General features: G+C 39.9%; 1 protein-coding gene across 5 annotated transcripts in view; it reads left to right on the forward strand.

The window, feature by feature from the left end:
* The window catches only part of GALNT7 (polypeptide N-acetylgalactosaminyltransferase 7), a 46,589-nt gene that overhangs the window by 19,700 nt on the left and 14,059 nt on the right, over nucleotides 1-12,830 (forward strand). For 4 of the 5 annotated variants that reach the window (XR_014223237.1, XM_082237227.1, XM_082237225.1 and 1 more), the window contains exons 2-5: nucleotides 2,121-2,581; nucleotides 9,457-9,623; nucleotides 11,343-11,473; nucleotides 11,720-11,799. Coding sequence is in view for 4 of the 5 variants with exons in the window: in XM_082237227.1 (XP_082093353.1) it covers nucleotides 2,121-2,581; nucleotides 9,457-9,623; nucleotides 11,343-11,473; nucleotides 11,720-11,799 (839 nt within the window). In the remaining variant the exon portion in view is untranslated. Of the gene's footprint in view, nucleotides 1-547; nucleotides 644-2,120; nucleotides 2,582-9,456; nucleotides 9,624-11,342; nucleotides 11,474-11,719; nucleotides 11,800-12,830 lie in introns of those variants that run through there. The other variant, XM_082237226.1, reaches the window with a different exon arrangement.

Consider the following 12,830-nt stretch of genomic DNA (forward strand, 5'->3'; position numbering starts at 1 on the left):
TTAATCTAAAGTATCTAACACATTGATCCTCACAATTCCTACCATAGAGGTTGCCCAGCTAAACAGGTGTCAAAGGGCATCAAAAGATTGGATGTGATGTGACATTTATTCTGTGATTGAAGGGATATAGCTAAAAACAGTGAGATGGAGGGAAAAGGGAAGGATGATGGAGTTTTCTGTTAAGTTTTTTTACTGTGTTCTGAACTTTTGATATAAGTCATTTTTAATTATGAAGGTGCTAGAGCAAACAATAATAACTCTTCGGGGCTCACCATTTTGGGGTTTTGAACAGAGTGCGCCATGAATCCTCTCGATATGGCATGCTTTATTTCCTCTATTCAGGAAATAATACTGAGAGCCAGTGTGGTGTAGTGGTTAAGAGCAGTAGACTCGTAATCTGGGGAACGGGGTTCGTGTCTCCGCTCCTCCACATGCAGCTGCTGGGTGACCTTGGGCTAGTCACACTTCTTTGAAGTCTCTCAGCCCCACTCACCTCACAGAGTGTTTGTTGTGGGGGAGGAAGGGAAAGGAGAATGTTAGCAGCTATGGGTAGTGATAAAGCGGGATATCAAATCCAAACTCTTCTTCTTTATCTAGTACACAATAGCTTCATGTAGGCTGGTCTCTCCGAAGCCACTCAAAGGTGCAGATTCTGTTAATCTTAGTTCTGTTCTTCATGCTCACTTCCATTGTGTTGTGGAAATGTCTCATACTGAGTGAGTTTTAAAATACCTTCCCTCAATGGTTTCAGTGCTTTACCTCAGTCCTCAGACAGTTCTTTTTTAATTAGAGCAACTAAAGCTGCTGTGTCAAATGAAGTTTGTGGCCTCTCTGTTGTTTTTCACTGCATTGAGCCCTGGCAGCCATTTTGGAAATGGCTCTGGCCTGCTTGGGATTCCCTGGTGATCTGAGCCAGAAGTGAAAATCAGTCATCCAGAGTGCTGCTTTGTGATTCTCTAATTCTGCAGCTCACAGCCCACTTGGAACTGTTAAAAGTTTGAACAAGACTTCATTTTGGAGAAAGCTTAGCTATTTTTGATTTTGGGAAGGAAGGAGCAGCAGATGAGAACACCATATTGCCTCGGTGATGTTGCCACCCCCTTGACTGTTTGAATTTTAGTTGCAGAGATTGCATTGGCAGTGTAGATCATTTTAATCGGGTCGGTGAGACCCACTTCACCAATTGCAGTTTTCTATTTTCAAGTGACATGGCCGAAATGATTAGCAAACAGTAGCGATCTCTTCGTTCTTAGTAATGCCTTAACCTCCCTTGAAAACTAACTGCAGTTTCTCCTTCTCAGCTGTTCATCAGACACTGCCTTGCGTGTTATTTTTCATTTTCAGTAGTAGTTCTGGCTTGTGAGAAAGTGTGATAATTCAGCATCATGTGTTGCTGCCCCCCAATGTTCAAAATCATTAGCTAGACATTCAAGTTTGAGACACTTTAGTTTTCATAACTTCCAGTTTAAGAACTTTTGTCTTTGATTCAGAACCAAAAATCTTTTTTAAAGGCATCTGCTTATGTATGTATTTTTTTTTTTCTTTTAAGGAAATAGAGCTTTTCAGGGCTCCAGATCGTATTTGGCTTCATAAGTCTTAAATTTTCCATCTGCTACTGGTGCTATATGACGTCCTCCTGATGCCTCTCTTGTTCACAGACATGTCGTAAAATTTGTGTGTGTTGATGATGTGTGTGGACTTTGTTTATCACAAAAGTTGCAAATCATAATCTTCAAACAGTTAATTTATGGAATTTGGTGCCCACCTTTTGTAGGGTGCCTTTTTTTGATGTGTAATATTTAATTATGTTGTTTTTATGTATTTTTATAAATCAGAAATGCAACCTTTTTATATGTAAATACTAGCCAGCAAGACTCAAATGTAACAGTATTAAGCAGCTGCACAGGTGGGTTTCAAATATTGACATTTGTTTTTAACCTTACATTTACAGATAAATTTATTAAATGTTTCAAGTTGCCTAAAGAATACATTGACTTGAACAAATTCCACAGAGATTAGAGTTACACAATTGTTAGTAAAAGGGGCATAGAAAGCTGAAGTTGGGCCAGCAGCTCTTCCAGTTTCTTTGTTTTATAATTTTATCTCTCCCTCTTATGTAGGATAACAAGGAAAACAGCAATCTTTTGCCAAACAATGGGGACCATGGCCTGGTTCCTGGAAATGACAAATTCAAGCCTGTGTTACCCTGGCCTCACGTCGAAGGTGTGGAAGTAGACTTGGAATCAATTCGGCGGAGGAATAAGGCCAAAAATGAAGGGAATCCTCTTGGTGGCAATAATGATCAGCAGAACATCATGCAGCGACAGTATCTCACATTTAAGCCACAGACACTGATCTACCGTGATCCCGTATTACGACCTGGAATTCTTGGTAATTTTGAACCCAAAGAACCTGAGCCTCATGGAGTTGTCGGTGGTCCTGGTGAGGAAGCCAAGCCATATGTTTTAGGACCAGAGTATAAAGAATCTGTTCAAAGCAGCATTAAGGAGTTTGGGTTTAACATGGTAGCAAGTGATATGATCTCACTAGATCGAAGCATTAATGACTTGCGTCAAGAAGAGTAAGTACCTGATCTGCCTCTTCTTTCCCCTCTTTTAATTGTGTTTTTGTTATGCGATCTGTACACTGTGACAATCATCTTATATGAATATATATTAGCGATAGTAAAGGAAAACAATTCAGCACTTCTTTTTAAAATGAGCTTTCCTTTTTCTTTTTAGCAGAGATGTAATCATGTGCATAACACTCCTACTGAAATTAGCAGAACTTAAAAAATGCATAACTATAGCTTGGTTAGTTCCCAGAAGTATTCTAGCAGGCATTCAGATAATGAGTAATAAATTACAGTTGCTTAAACCTTGATCACATTTGATAAGAAATCATTTTTCTGTGGTGGGTAGATAGGATTTAGCCTGATATTCAAAAGGCTTATGCAATTTTCCTACCCCCTTTGATCTGCTGGGTCTTTGATATATGACCCTTAACTCTCCAATAAGGCATGATGCCAGGTTCAGATGACCATATTGCCTTCATCTGAACCAGTGTGTTAGCTGTTGCAAGTGAGCTGTTTGTCTGAGGCAGGCTTTCCACTATGTGATCTGTGAACAGAACTCACCAGCTTGTACTTCTGCTTGTTTTTGTTCTTTGCATTTACTGTCTGTTACAGAATGTGTTCTTTCTGAGTGAATTCAGGGGAGAACAGTACAATGGCTCCTTTTAACAGTTATGAAAAACATTCTTCCCTCCATGTTTCTGTGGTAACTACTAAAATGTAATTGTGTTGTGCAAAGATTTTGTACAGAGTTCTCATTTTGTGTTCTCTGTGTGCGAGTGTTTGATGTAAACCATCAGGTTTCCCCCACTTTCTCTTACCATCAGTAACTTAAGAGCCTTAGAACTGGAGTTTTTTGCTTCTCTACCCTTAAAATGCATAAAACCTAAGAGAGACAGGGGTTTGTTGACAAGGGGAGAAAACCCTATCCTCAGAAGATGTGATTTCCATATCACTTTTACTGTGCATAATTCTCTATGAGAATTCTATGCCCTCTATATCTTATTTCCGTCATTACTTTAGAACTTTTTGGAAGTAATAAGATTGAAGGATCAGTACATTTTCATGATCAGTTTCTTTGACTACATAAAAGGTGCTTATGATGTTGGCATTAATGTGATTTGATTGTGGTATCAATAAGGTTTTCTTTTCCTGTAGATAGCAAGATCTTGGCTTTACATCTAGATGGGTTGATTAAAGCAACCTTTGTTGCCTCTGCCGAAATATCTTACAATACCCTTGTACTCTATTCTCAGTCAATTTGATTTCCAGGTACAATCCTTTTCAGCAGTGTGTTTTGTATATCTATGAAGCACAGGTGGTGAATATTATTTATTCCATATCAGAACTGTCCCACTGCTTCTAATTCTAACAATGCTGCAGACCCTGAAGCACATTTGATGATTAAATAAGCAAGCAAGACCATGGCAGCTGTTCCTGAAATATTTGGCTGATTTCCCAAGCATATGGACTTTTCCCCCTTTGAAATAACATGGCAAACATTTTATGGAGCTCAGGTAACATGAGAAACATGGTTTGCTGAGGAAAGCAGTCCTTTAATGCTAGAAGAAGTTGAGAACCCTTTCATTTCTTGCAAAGTCCATTTTGAGAAACCTGTTAGAAACAGCCGACTTGATCCAGTTAGCACATGGTTCCAACTAGCCTAGTGTAAAAGGGAAAGGGAAAGGTACCCCTGACCATTAGGTCCAGTCGTGGATGACTCTGGGGTTGCAGCGCTCATCTCGCTCTATAGGCCGAGGGAGCCAGCATTTGTCTGCAGATAGCTTCCGGGTCATGTGGCCAGCAGGACTAAGCCACTTCTGGCGAACCAGAGCAGCACACGGAAATGCCGTTTACCTTCCCGCCAGAGCGGTACCCATTTATCTACTTGCACTTGACGTGCTTTCAAACTGCTAGGTGGGCAGGAGCTGGGGCCAAACAACAGGAGCTCACCCCGTTACAGGGATTTGAACCGCTGACCTTCTGATCGGCAAGCCCTAGGCTTTGTGGTTTAGACCACAGCGCCACCTGCGTCACCCTAGCCTAGTGTAGCTTTCTATACTTAGGAGCAGCTCTCAGGTAGAGAGAGACGTATTGTAGCTCTGCTACCTAAGGTACTAATAAACTTGAGATGACTGAATTAAAGCTGACACCTTATATACACACACTTCATGTGTTCTGACACATATCATTGACACTTCCCCATCAAAATATTAGAATAATAGTGAATGCTGTATAGAGGACCACATGCTCAGATGTGTGTGACTTGATCTACTTCAGGATTATATGCAAACGTGGTGTCCTCTCACTTTTGGGGGCAGGTTAAACTGGTTAATTGAGGGTAATGCTTTCGATGGGCTCAGTGATAAAGTACATACTTTGCAAATGAAGTTCCTGTTTCAATCCCAGTTATCTCCGTCTAGGACTGGAAAAGACTCTCTAGCTAAGGCTGAAAGCCTAGATGGTCATTGTCAAGTGTATAGACCAGGTGTGGGGGAATCTCAGGCTCAAGCACACTTCATATGTTCTGCATATGAACATATGCAGAACAGCCCACCAGAACTTTCTTTCTTGCCCTCAGGACTCTTCCCAGGCCACATGCCCCCTCTTCAGTCCTAATCTACACCCTTCTGAAGTACTTTTACATTATTGGAATGTGTCCTTGTACTGTGATGTCTCTTGGTTGCCTTTAGGGAAAATGAAGAGATGTGTGCTTTGCACATGTGTACGTAGAAACCTCTGAATTTTGTGTGGCTGGATACTGCCTGCAGAAGTAGTCACATCCATTGTCCCACTTTTGCCTCTGACCATGTCCCCCCTGACCCCATCATATGGCCCCCAGTAGTTGCTTATGAGGGAAAGTGATTGTCAGGCTGAAAAACGTTTCCCATTTCTAATGCTAGATAGCCTAATTGTCTGAATCCGCACAAGACAACTTCCTATACTTACAAACTTAATTTTGACATATCAAAAATGTTTTGTTGGGTGCACTATTTTGTATTGGTGGGGCAGCGAAGGGTTCCAGGCTACAGGTCTTATTCAACTAAGCTTTAGGACTATTTAAATCATGATTAAGTTAATTTCAGTGGCTCTACTGTGAGTAAAACTAGTTGAAAACCATCCAATGCTAGCTGCAGTTTTAGAGGGTTGCTAGGCTAGGATCAGCTATGATTCGTACCATTATATGTGTGGTGAGAGACTGTGATTGAAGCTTTCTTTACTATGGTATCTTAACATGACCTGTATAACAAAATGAAAGAGGTATCTGGTGTGCAGATGTTCTCATCTTCCCAGAGTTGCAAAACAGCAACAACAACAACACAGATGCTGTATGGAGACAGGAATATCTGATAATGTCTTTGCTCTGGCAGCTATAAAGATAAGAGCTAAAGTGCTGCTAGATCGGCAGCTTTGCGATATCAAGTAGAAGTACAAAAAAAATCAAGTAGAAGCACTAGGTGGCAGGATGCATTTAGCTTTAAATCAAAACCCAGTTTTAAAATGTATCTTATATATATATGAAGGCTTCCTTGTTTGCAGTTAGAATCACTGTCCTCTTCATACAACTTAAATAATTATTAATACTGTACAAGATATATTGGAAGTGCTTTGAGAATTTTCACTACTGACCAATAACGTTTAATATCTTTTCTGAAGCATGAACCCAATCCAAAACACAAAATGGGGTCCATCTTCAGAAAAGCTTTTCTGAGTCCTTTAGTACCTGGCAGTAAATAATAGTAAATAGCATCCACATCTTAAAATTCTGCTGTAACACTGCTCACAAGGGCAGAGATTGTCTGCACTTGGTAGCTCAGTGTTGTTCCCAATTTCAGACAAGGTGCTCTATAAAGTGTACTACCCTTGTTCCCACTGCCCAGTGTGGATTTTTTTAAAAGCAAGGGAGAGAGTGGCAGCCCTGGAAAACATAATTTATCATCATTTTTAATACTGAAATTGTTCAGTCTGAAACATAATTGAGCTTCCAGCATCTTATTTTGCAGTCTTAAACTCTACCTTATTTAGAATAAGGTATATTAAATGATGGCTAACAATTACCTTATTTCTATATCTTTAGTGGACTAGTTGCTGATGTAACTTTATAGTACAGTGCTTAGTTTATAGTTGATGTTTAATATTTGCTTGCTGGTGTTAGTTAGCAAACCACTGGATGTCACTATTGTTCTTTGCAATAGCACTTGGTGTTTTATCTGGTAGTTCTGTATCTGCTTGGGAACCTATTTTGGAACAACAGTAGGTCATAGCAATTACTGTTGGCTAACTACTGTTAAAGGTATATTTATACTCCATGTTGAAGGAGAATCAAACTTGAATAACATGTCTCGTAGAAGACTTGTATTATTATTTTTTAAGATGAACAAATAGAGCATTGAAATTATGGATTTTCTGAAAATTCTGAAAAGCTTGAACTTTGCATTTGAGTTTAAAGTGCAAGCTCTTAAGGTGGTGAACAAAAGGTTGTTGAGCTTTGTTAAAACAGATAATAGATGGCACCCTTGATAAAAGTGGGTTGTGGTGGTGATAAAAAAATGCACACTGAATTTAGGCATGTTGATATTACAACTGCAGGTCTCTTGTTAAGACTGAGAGCCTGGGAGCTGAAGGTTCATTCCTTATTGCACCAAGATTCAGTGCCGCTTTTTACTAACTCGGTGGCTTTCATACAGGATATAAAAGTTTTAAAATTTGTTCAGTGGAATGATTTCCTATTTAGGAAGTTAGTGGGTTTGCTTGTTCATTGTGATTTCTACCTTGGAAGAAACGGGTAAAATATGCTGGCTCAGAGGCTAAATTAACAGACATTGGTAGCTATTAGCCAATAACAATTCAAACTGAATCTTGAGTCTGCTGATTAGGATTAAAGGGAGTTGTAGTGCTAAATATCTAGAGCAGTGTTTCCCAACCTTTTTTGGGCAAAGGCACACTTGTTTGATGAAAAAAATCTCGAGGCACACCACCATTACAGCCCCGTGACGTCAGCGCACAGCGTCACGCCGGGAGGGACGCACGAAAGTGTATGTTTCAATTTTTTTCCCTCCCCCTTGCCGGGGAACCTCCAAGCTTTGGGGGTGGGGGGGGAGGAGGCAGCAAAGCGAGGCAGGAAGGAGAGCGCGGCTTGGCTGGGTGAGCTTTGGCAGGGGCAGGGAATGAGAGCCGCGAGGCGGGCGCTGCGGACGGAGGCGCTGCCCGCCGAGCTCGCAGGCAGCCAGGCAGGCAGACGGCGAGAGCCCCGCGCTGGGTGGCCTCTCCTCGCTGCCACCGCCCCGCCTCTCGTCGCCCGACTCGCCCGCCTCCCTCCAGGCAACATCTCGCGGCACACCAGGCAACATCTCGCGGCACACTAGTGTGCCGCGGAACAGTGGTTGGGAAACACTGATCTAGAGGACACTCATTATGTGTAGGCAAAGGGAATTCAACCTTTCCTCCCCAAAAAGAAAAAGGGCTGGTGTAACTGTGTTTCAGCTGAATTTTTCTTTGCTAATGGAACACTTGTGTATTCCCTAATATACTTCTCTTCATTATTTATCCTTGCCCCAAAAGAGATGCATTAGATTTATGGAGATTCATCAGATAAATGCACAGTTGTTACTAATTTATTGCATGAGATTCAGACTCCTTTTTGGGTAGTACTTTTATTGCAGGTAACTCAGGGGAGAAAGCCACGTATATATCTTTAGCATCCCAGAGGGTTTACAACAACCTTGTTTATATTTTAAGTGTAAGTGTGTGTACTACACCTACACACACAAACTAACCAAACATGGTTTCTCCTTTAATGTATGTGTGTGCACAGCTTGTAAGTGATGGGATCTTGAAGCTTGAAGCATCGAGTTGGAAGGGACCCACAAGGATCATCTACTTTAATGCCCTGCAATGCAGGAATCTTTCACCCAATTATGTGGGGCTCAAACCCATAACCCTGAGGTTAAGAGTCTCATGCTCCAGCTACTGAGCTGTCTCTTAGGGCAAGTGTACTGAATGATAATGTACTGAAAAGCAATAAAACAGGAAATGCCACCAAAACTTTTCTTAGTGGGTGGTGTACAGAAAGCTAAGACTAGCTGATGCGACAGAAGCACCTGGTACTGCAGGTTGGCAGAAAATCGTATCGGCCATGGGCTGAAAGAGTCATGCAAATTGGCCCCAATTCTACAAGCAAACTCAGAAAGCAGTTAGGAGCAGAATGGGTATCATAATGTGATTGCAGGTTATTGAGAGGGTGTTGCAACAGAGGGGAGGCTTATGACAATTCAGAAGAGTGAACATTCTGACAAATCATAGTTTTCTCTGTTGTGATTATAACAACCACGTGATAACCTTTCCTTCTGAAAAACTACATGAAGGAGAAGGTTGCAGAGATTGCTGGCTAGATGATGTGAAAACATTGGGATTGGTTTTTTCCTTAGAAGGTACAATGTAACATCAAAATGTTTAAATTACATACAACTTTCATGTTTGTCCTTGTGGACTTAGGTTTTGTTTTTTCATGGAACAAAAGAAGGTCTTAAACATGGTTTTCATTCTGAAAACTGCTTCAAGATCCTACAAAAAGTAAGAAGCAGCAATCATTACTGTCCAATCATTACTGTAGGCTTAGCTTCTAAACTAGATTCATAATCATGCTCTATCCTGAGTACTGTGTATATTTTAAGTCCTCTCTTGGTTGTGGGGAGCACTTTGATTAACTAGGTGGTACGAAAGGGGTATTATAAGAGAATTTTCTCCAAATGGTCTTATTTATTGAGCCGTAACTAGTGCTCTAGTTAATTCTGTTTTTTCACTGATAGTGGTTCTGATAACAACCATGTTCTGATTGTAAATATTTCAAAAATGTTAAAATATAACACACATATCTGTTGCAGGTGCAAGTACTGGCATTATGATGAAAACCTGCTCACCTCCAGCGTTATCATTGTCTTCCATAATGAGGGGTGGTCCACACTCATGAGGACAGTTCACAGTGTAATTAAAAGAACTCCAAGGAAATACCTGGCTGAAATTGTATTAATTGATGACTTTAGTAATAAAGGTAAATGCATTTAATATCAATATTAAACCCAGTAAGAGCTGAATCTGTCATTCTACAGGGAAGTTGAACCAACATAAAGAAATACTGTGCTGATAATTCAGTGGTTTCTGCTCTTAATAAGAAACCAGCCTGCAGATTTAAGAATATTGATCTGTGGATAGAGTCGGTAGCATGGTTTTCATTATAGATCAGTTTTAAAAAAGAAAAAAAAAATAGCTTTAGTGAATTAATGTAGTTTGTTCTAGCCTATTGAATGAAGAAGCGTAAGTGCTATCACATTCAGCAAATATCTGTCTTTCTGTTTCTTTCAATGGAGACTTTGCAGAAAAATTCAATCCTTCTCAAAGAGTAATCATGACTCAAATCTTCATTCAAGGCTACATCAGTTCAGAGATAATGCAAGGGTTCCCTTGAACAGGAATCAACTCTCTCCTTTCCAACATATGGATTTATTTGACTGAAAGGTTTGTCAAAATGGATAGTGTAGGAAGCTTCACCTTTGCCTCTGTAGGTACTTCAACTGTCAACCTTGGATTTTCATTGCATTAAATGCTTATTACAGTAGCAGAAACTTTTAGATATGGTGTGAAATCTGTCCCCCTGCACACGCAAATTGTTCCACACACTTACTGAAAGTTTGAGATGATGAAGTGCTTAAGCTGAAATATGGGTAGGGGGTTGGATTCCTAACAGATAAAGTTAATGTAGATACAAATGAAGGAGCAGATAATCAGGGTAATATGTAATGCAAATGAACCAATGTTCCTTCTATTCTGTGCTATCTTCCCCTTTATTTCTGATGTATAGAGAGAGAATGCTACTGTCCCTTATTTTCCTTTACAGCACCTATGGCAGAATGTAATAGAATTGCAGATGAGCATCTTAAACATGTGTGTGTGTGTGTTGCATAGTCCTAAAATAGCATAATGCTGAGAAAATGCTATAATCCACAGCAGTGTTTTCCTGCCACATTTGACTGTGGTAGCCTTAAATGTTAATAAAAGTCATGAGTGTTTTCTTGAAGGTATTTCATAATCTTTTTTTGCATCCACATCTGTCTTCAAATTCAGACATTACTAATATTTATTGTGGAGAGTGAATGCTACATCTCCTGCACCACCTCCTGGATTTTGTTGCCTATAAATGTTGACATTTTATTATGTGAGTTTAAAGACTTGATTATATTCATTTTTGGCATGTCAGAGAAGAGCTGTGAATGTGCCACTCACCCACAGTTAGTAAAGCAATAAGGAATACACAGGGAAAAACTGGAACACTTACGACACCAGGACAGCTTCCATTGTTACATTGCCTTACTCATGTTATAAAACTATGGGGGGAAGTGAGTGGAAAAATTGCTGGAGGTTTGTGCCTTTCTGTTGTCAAGAGTCTATAGTATGAGTTCTGAACTTTTCCAGAGTTCAGACATCACTTTCTTAGGTCTGACCTTTCCAACATTAGAAGGGCACACATCTTTTCTACTTCCCTACATGTATTTTAAAAATCCAAGTCTTGTTGGTAGTAGTTTTTAAGTGAGGTTACAGTTGTTATCAGCAAATATGCCAGGCAGTGATTTATGTAATAGCCTTAACTTCTGAGTATTTAGATATTAAGTCAATTATATTCAGTTTGTTTTTAATATAGATTTAGTTTGTGTTGTAAGCTCTAAGCTAAATATTTTATAACAAATATGGAAACTTCTTTTTTATTATTTGATAGCACACTTAAAAGAAAGACTAGAGGATTATATTAAGCAGTGGAATGGCCTTGTAAAGATTTTTCGAAATGAAAGGAGAGAAGGTTTAATTCAAGCTAGAAGCATTGGAGCCCAGAAGGCTAAACTTGGACAGGTAGAAAACCATTTGCTAAATAAAACCCTTCTTTCCCTACAGTCTGAATTTTGCTTTTAACAGATCTTAAACCACTTGATTATTTCAAGTATAGTTCTTAATTGCAAAATGGCATATGTAGTCTTTTAAAAGATAGCTATAAACTGATGTCAACGTACAATGCAAAAAGCTCAATTAAATCAATGTGTGTTTCGTGTAAGGAAATCTCAAAATGAGTTGAAATCTCCTTTCCTCTTTGTTTTAAAGGTTTTAATTTACCTTGATGCCCACTGTGAGGTGGCAGTAAACTGGTATGCAGCACTAATTGCTCCTATAGCTAAAGACAGGTAATAATAATCTGCTTATTTTTATACCTCAGAAAGCCTTTAACAGTAGCCTTAACAATTAGTAATTCACCCAGGGCAAGCAGCAGCTCTTTCTGGGTGAGTAACTTTATAGCTCAGGGTGGTCCAACATTCAGTCTGAGGGTCACACATGGCCCTTGAGGTCTTTTTTGGTGACCCCCAGCCCACATGCTGCCTTCCCAAAGCCGGGTAAGTGAGACACTAGTTAGCCTAGTTAGTACTTTCTCAGCTTTGGGAAGGAGGTGGGAGGGCTCTAGGATCCTGCCAGAGCTTTGCTCTTCCTTCCCAAAGCTTTGCTTAGCTGGCTTTGGACAGGCAGTGCAAGGGCTAGAGGGGTCAAATTTTGGCATTGCTCTCCCCCCTCTTCCACAACAAGTCAATTGCGGCCTACAGGGTCCATGTCAAAGTACTCTTGTGGCCCACTTGGTATGAAAAGTTGGGCCACATCGTTCTAGCTCATTCTCCAGGCTGCCTGAATAGGCATGATAAAAACTTGCCTGCAGTGCTGTTCCTAGTGAGTAAAAGAACTGCATTAAGAAACTTGATTTGTTTTTTAAGCAGTAAAACCAGTGTAAACATCTGCCAAGGTTTGAAAACACTAAATGCACAGCAGATTACACTTACTATGCAAAGTTTTTAATCAGAAAAGTTTTAGGGGATTTGGTCAACTTGGTAAATTGAAAAGGAACAAAGGCTGGAACAGTATACTTTGGGGTTCCCCCCTCCCTTATGGCTTTAAGGTGTTGTGGATTGTTAATGTGACCAAAAATACTTAAAACAAGGTATAAAATAATAAACGTCTGTTATGATAAATGTCTGCATATGAGGATTTCCTCTCAAACGTACAAACCAGAACAGTATTTAAAAAGTAAAATTCTAGCATATGATGTTCTAACATACTCTTGGTTCTATTCCCCCCCCCCTTCCCTTTTTTAAATAATAGAGAACTGTAGTTCAGGTCCTACAGTAGGAGAGCTGATTCTAGCTTTGCCACCTTGCAAGCAAGAAAAGCA

This window comes from Podarcis vaucheri (assembly GCF_965113315.1).
Source record: "Podarcis vaucheri genome assembly, chromosome: 9".
NCBI classification, from domain to species: Eukaryota; Metazoa; Chordata; class Lepidosauria; order Squamata; family Lacertidae; genus Podarcis; species Podarcis vaucheri.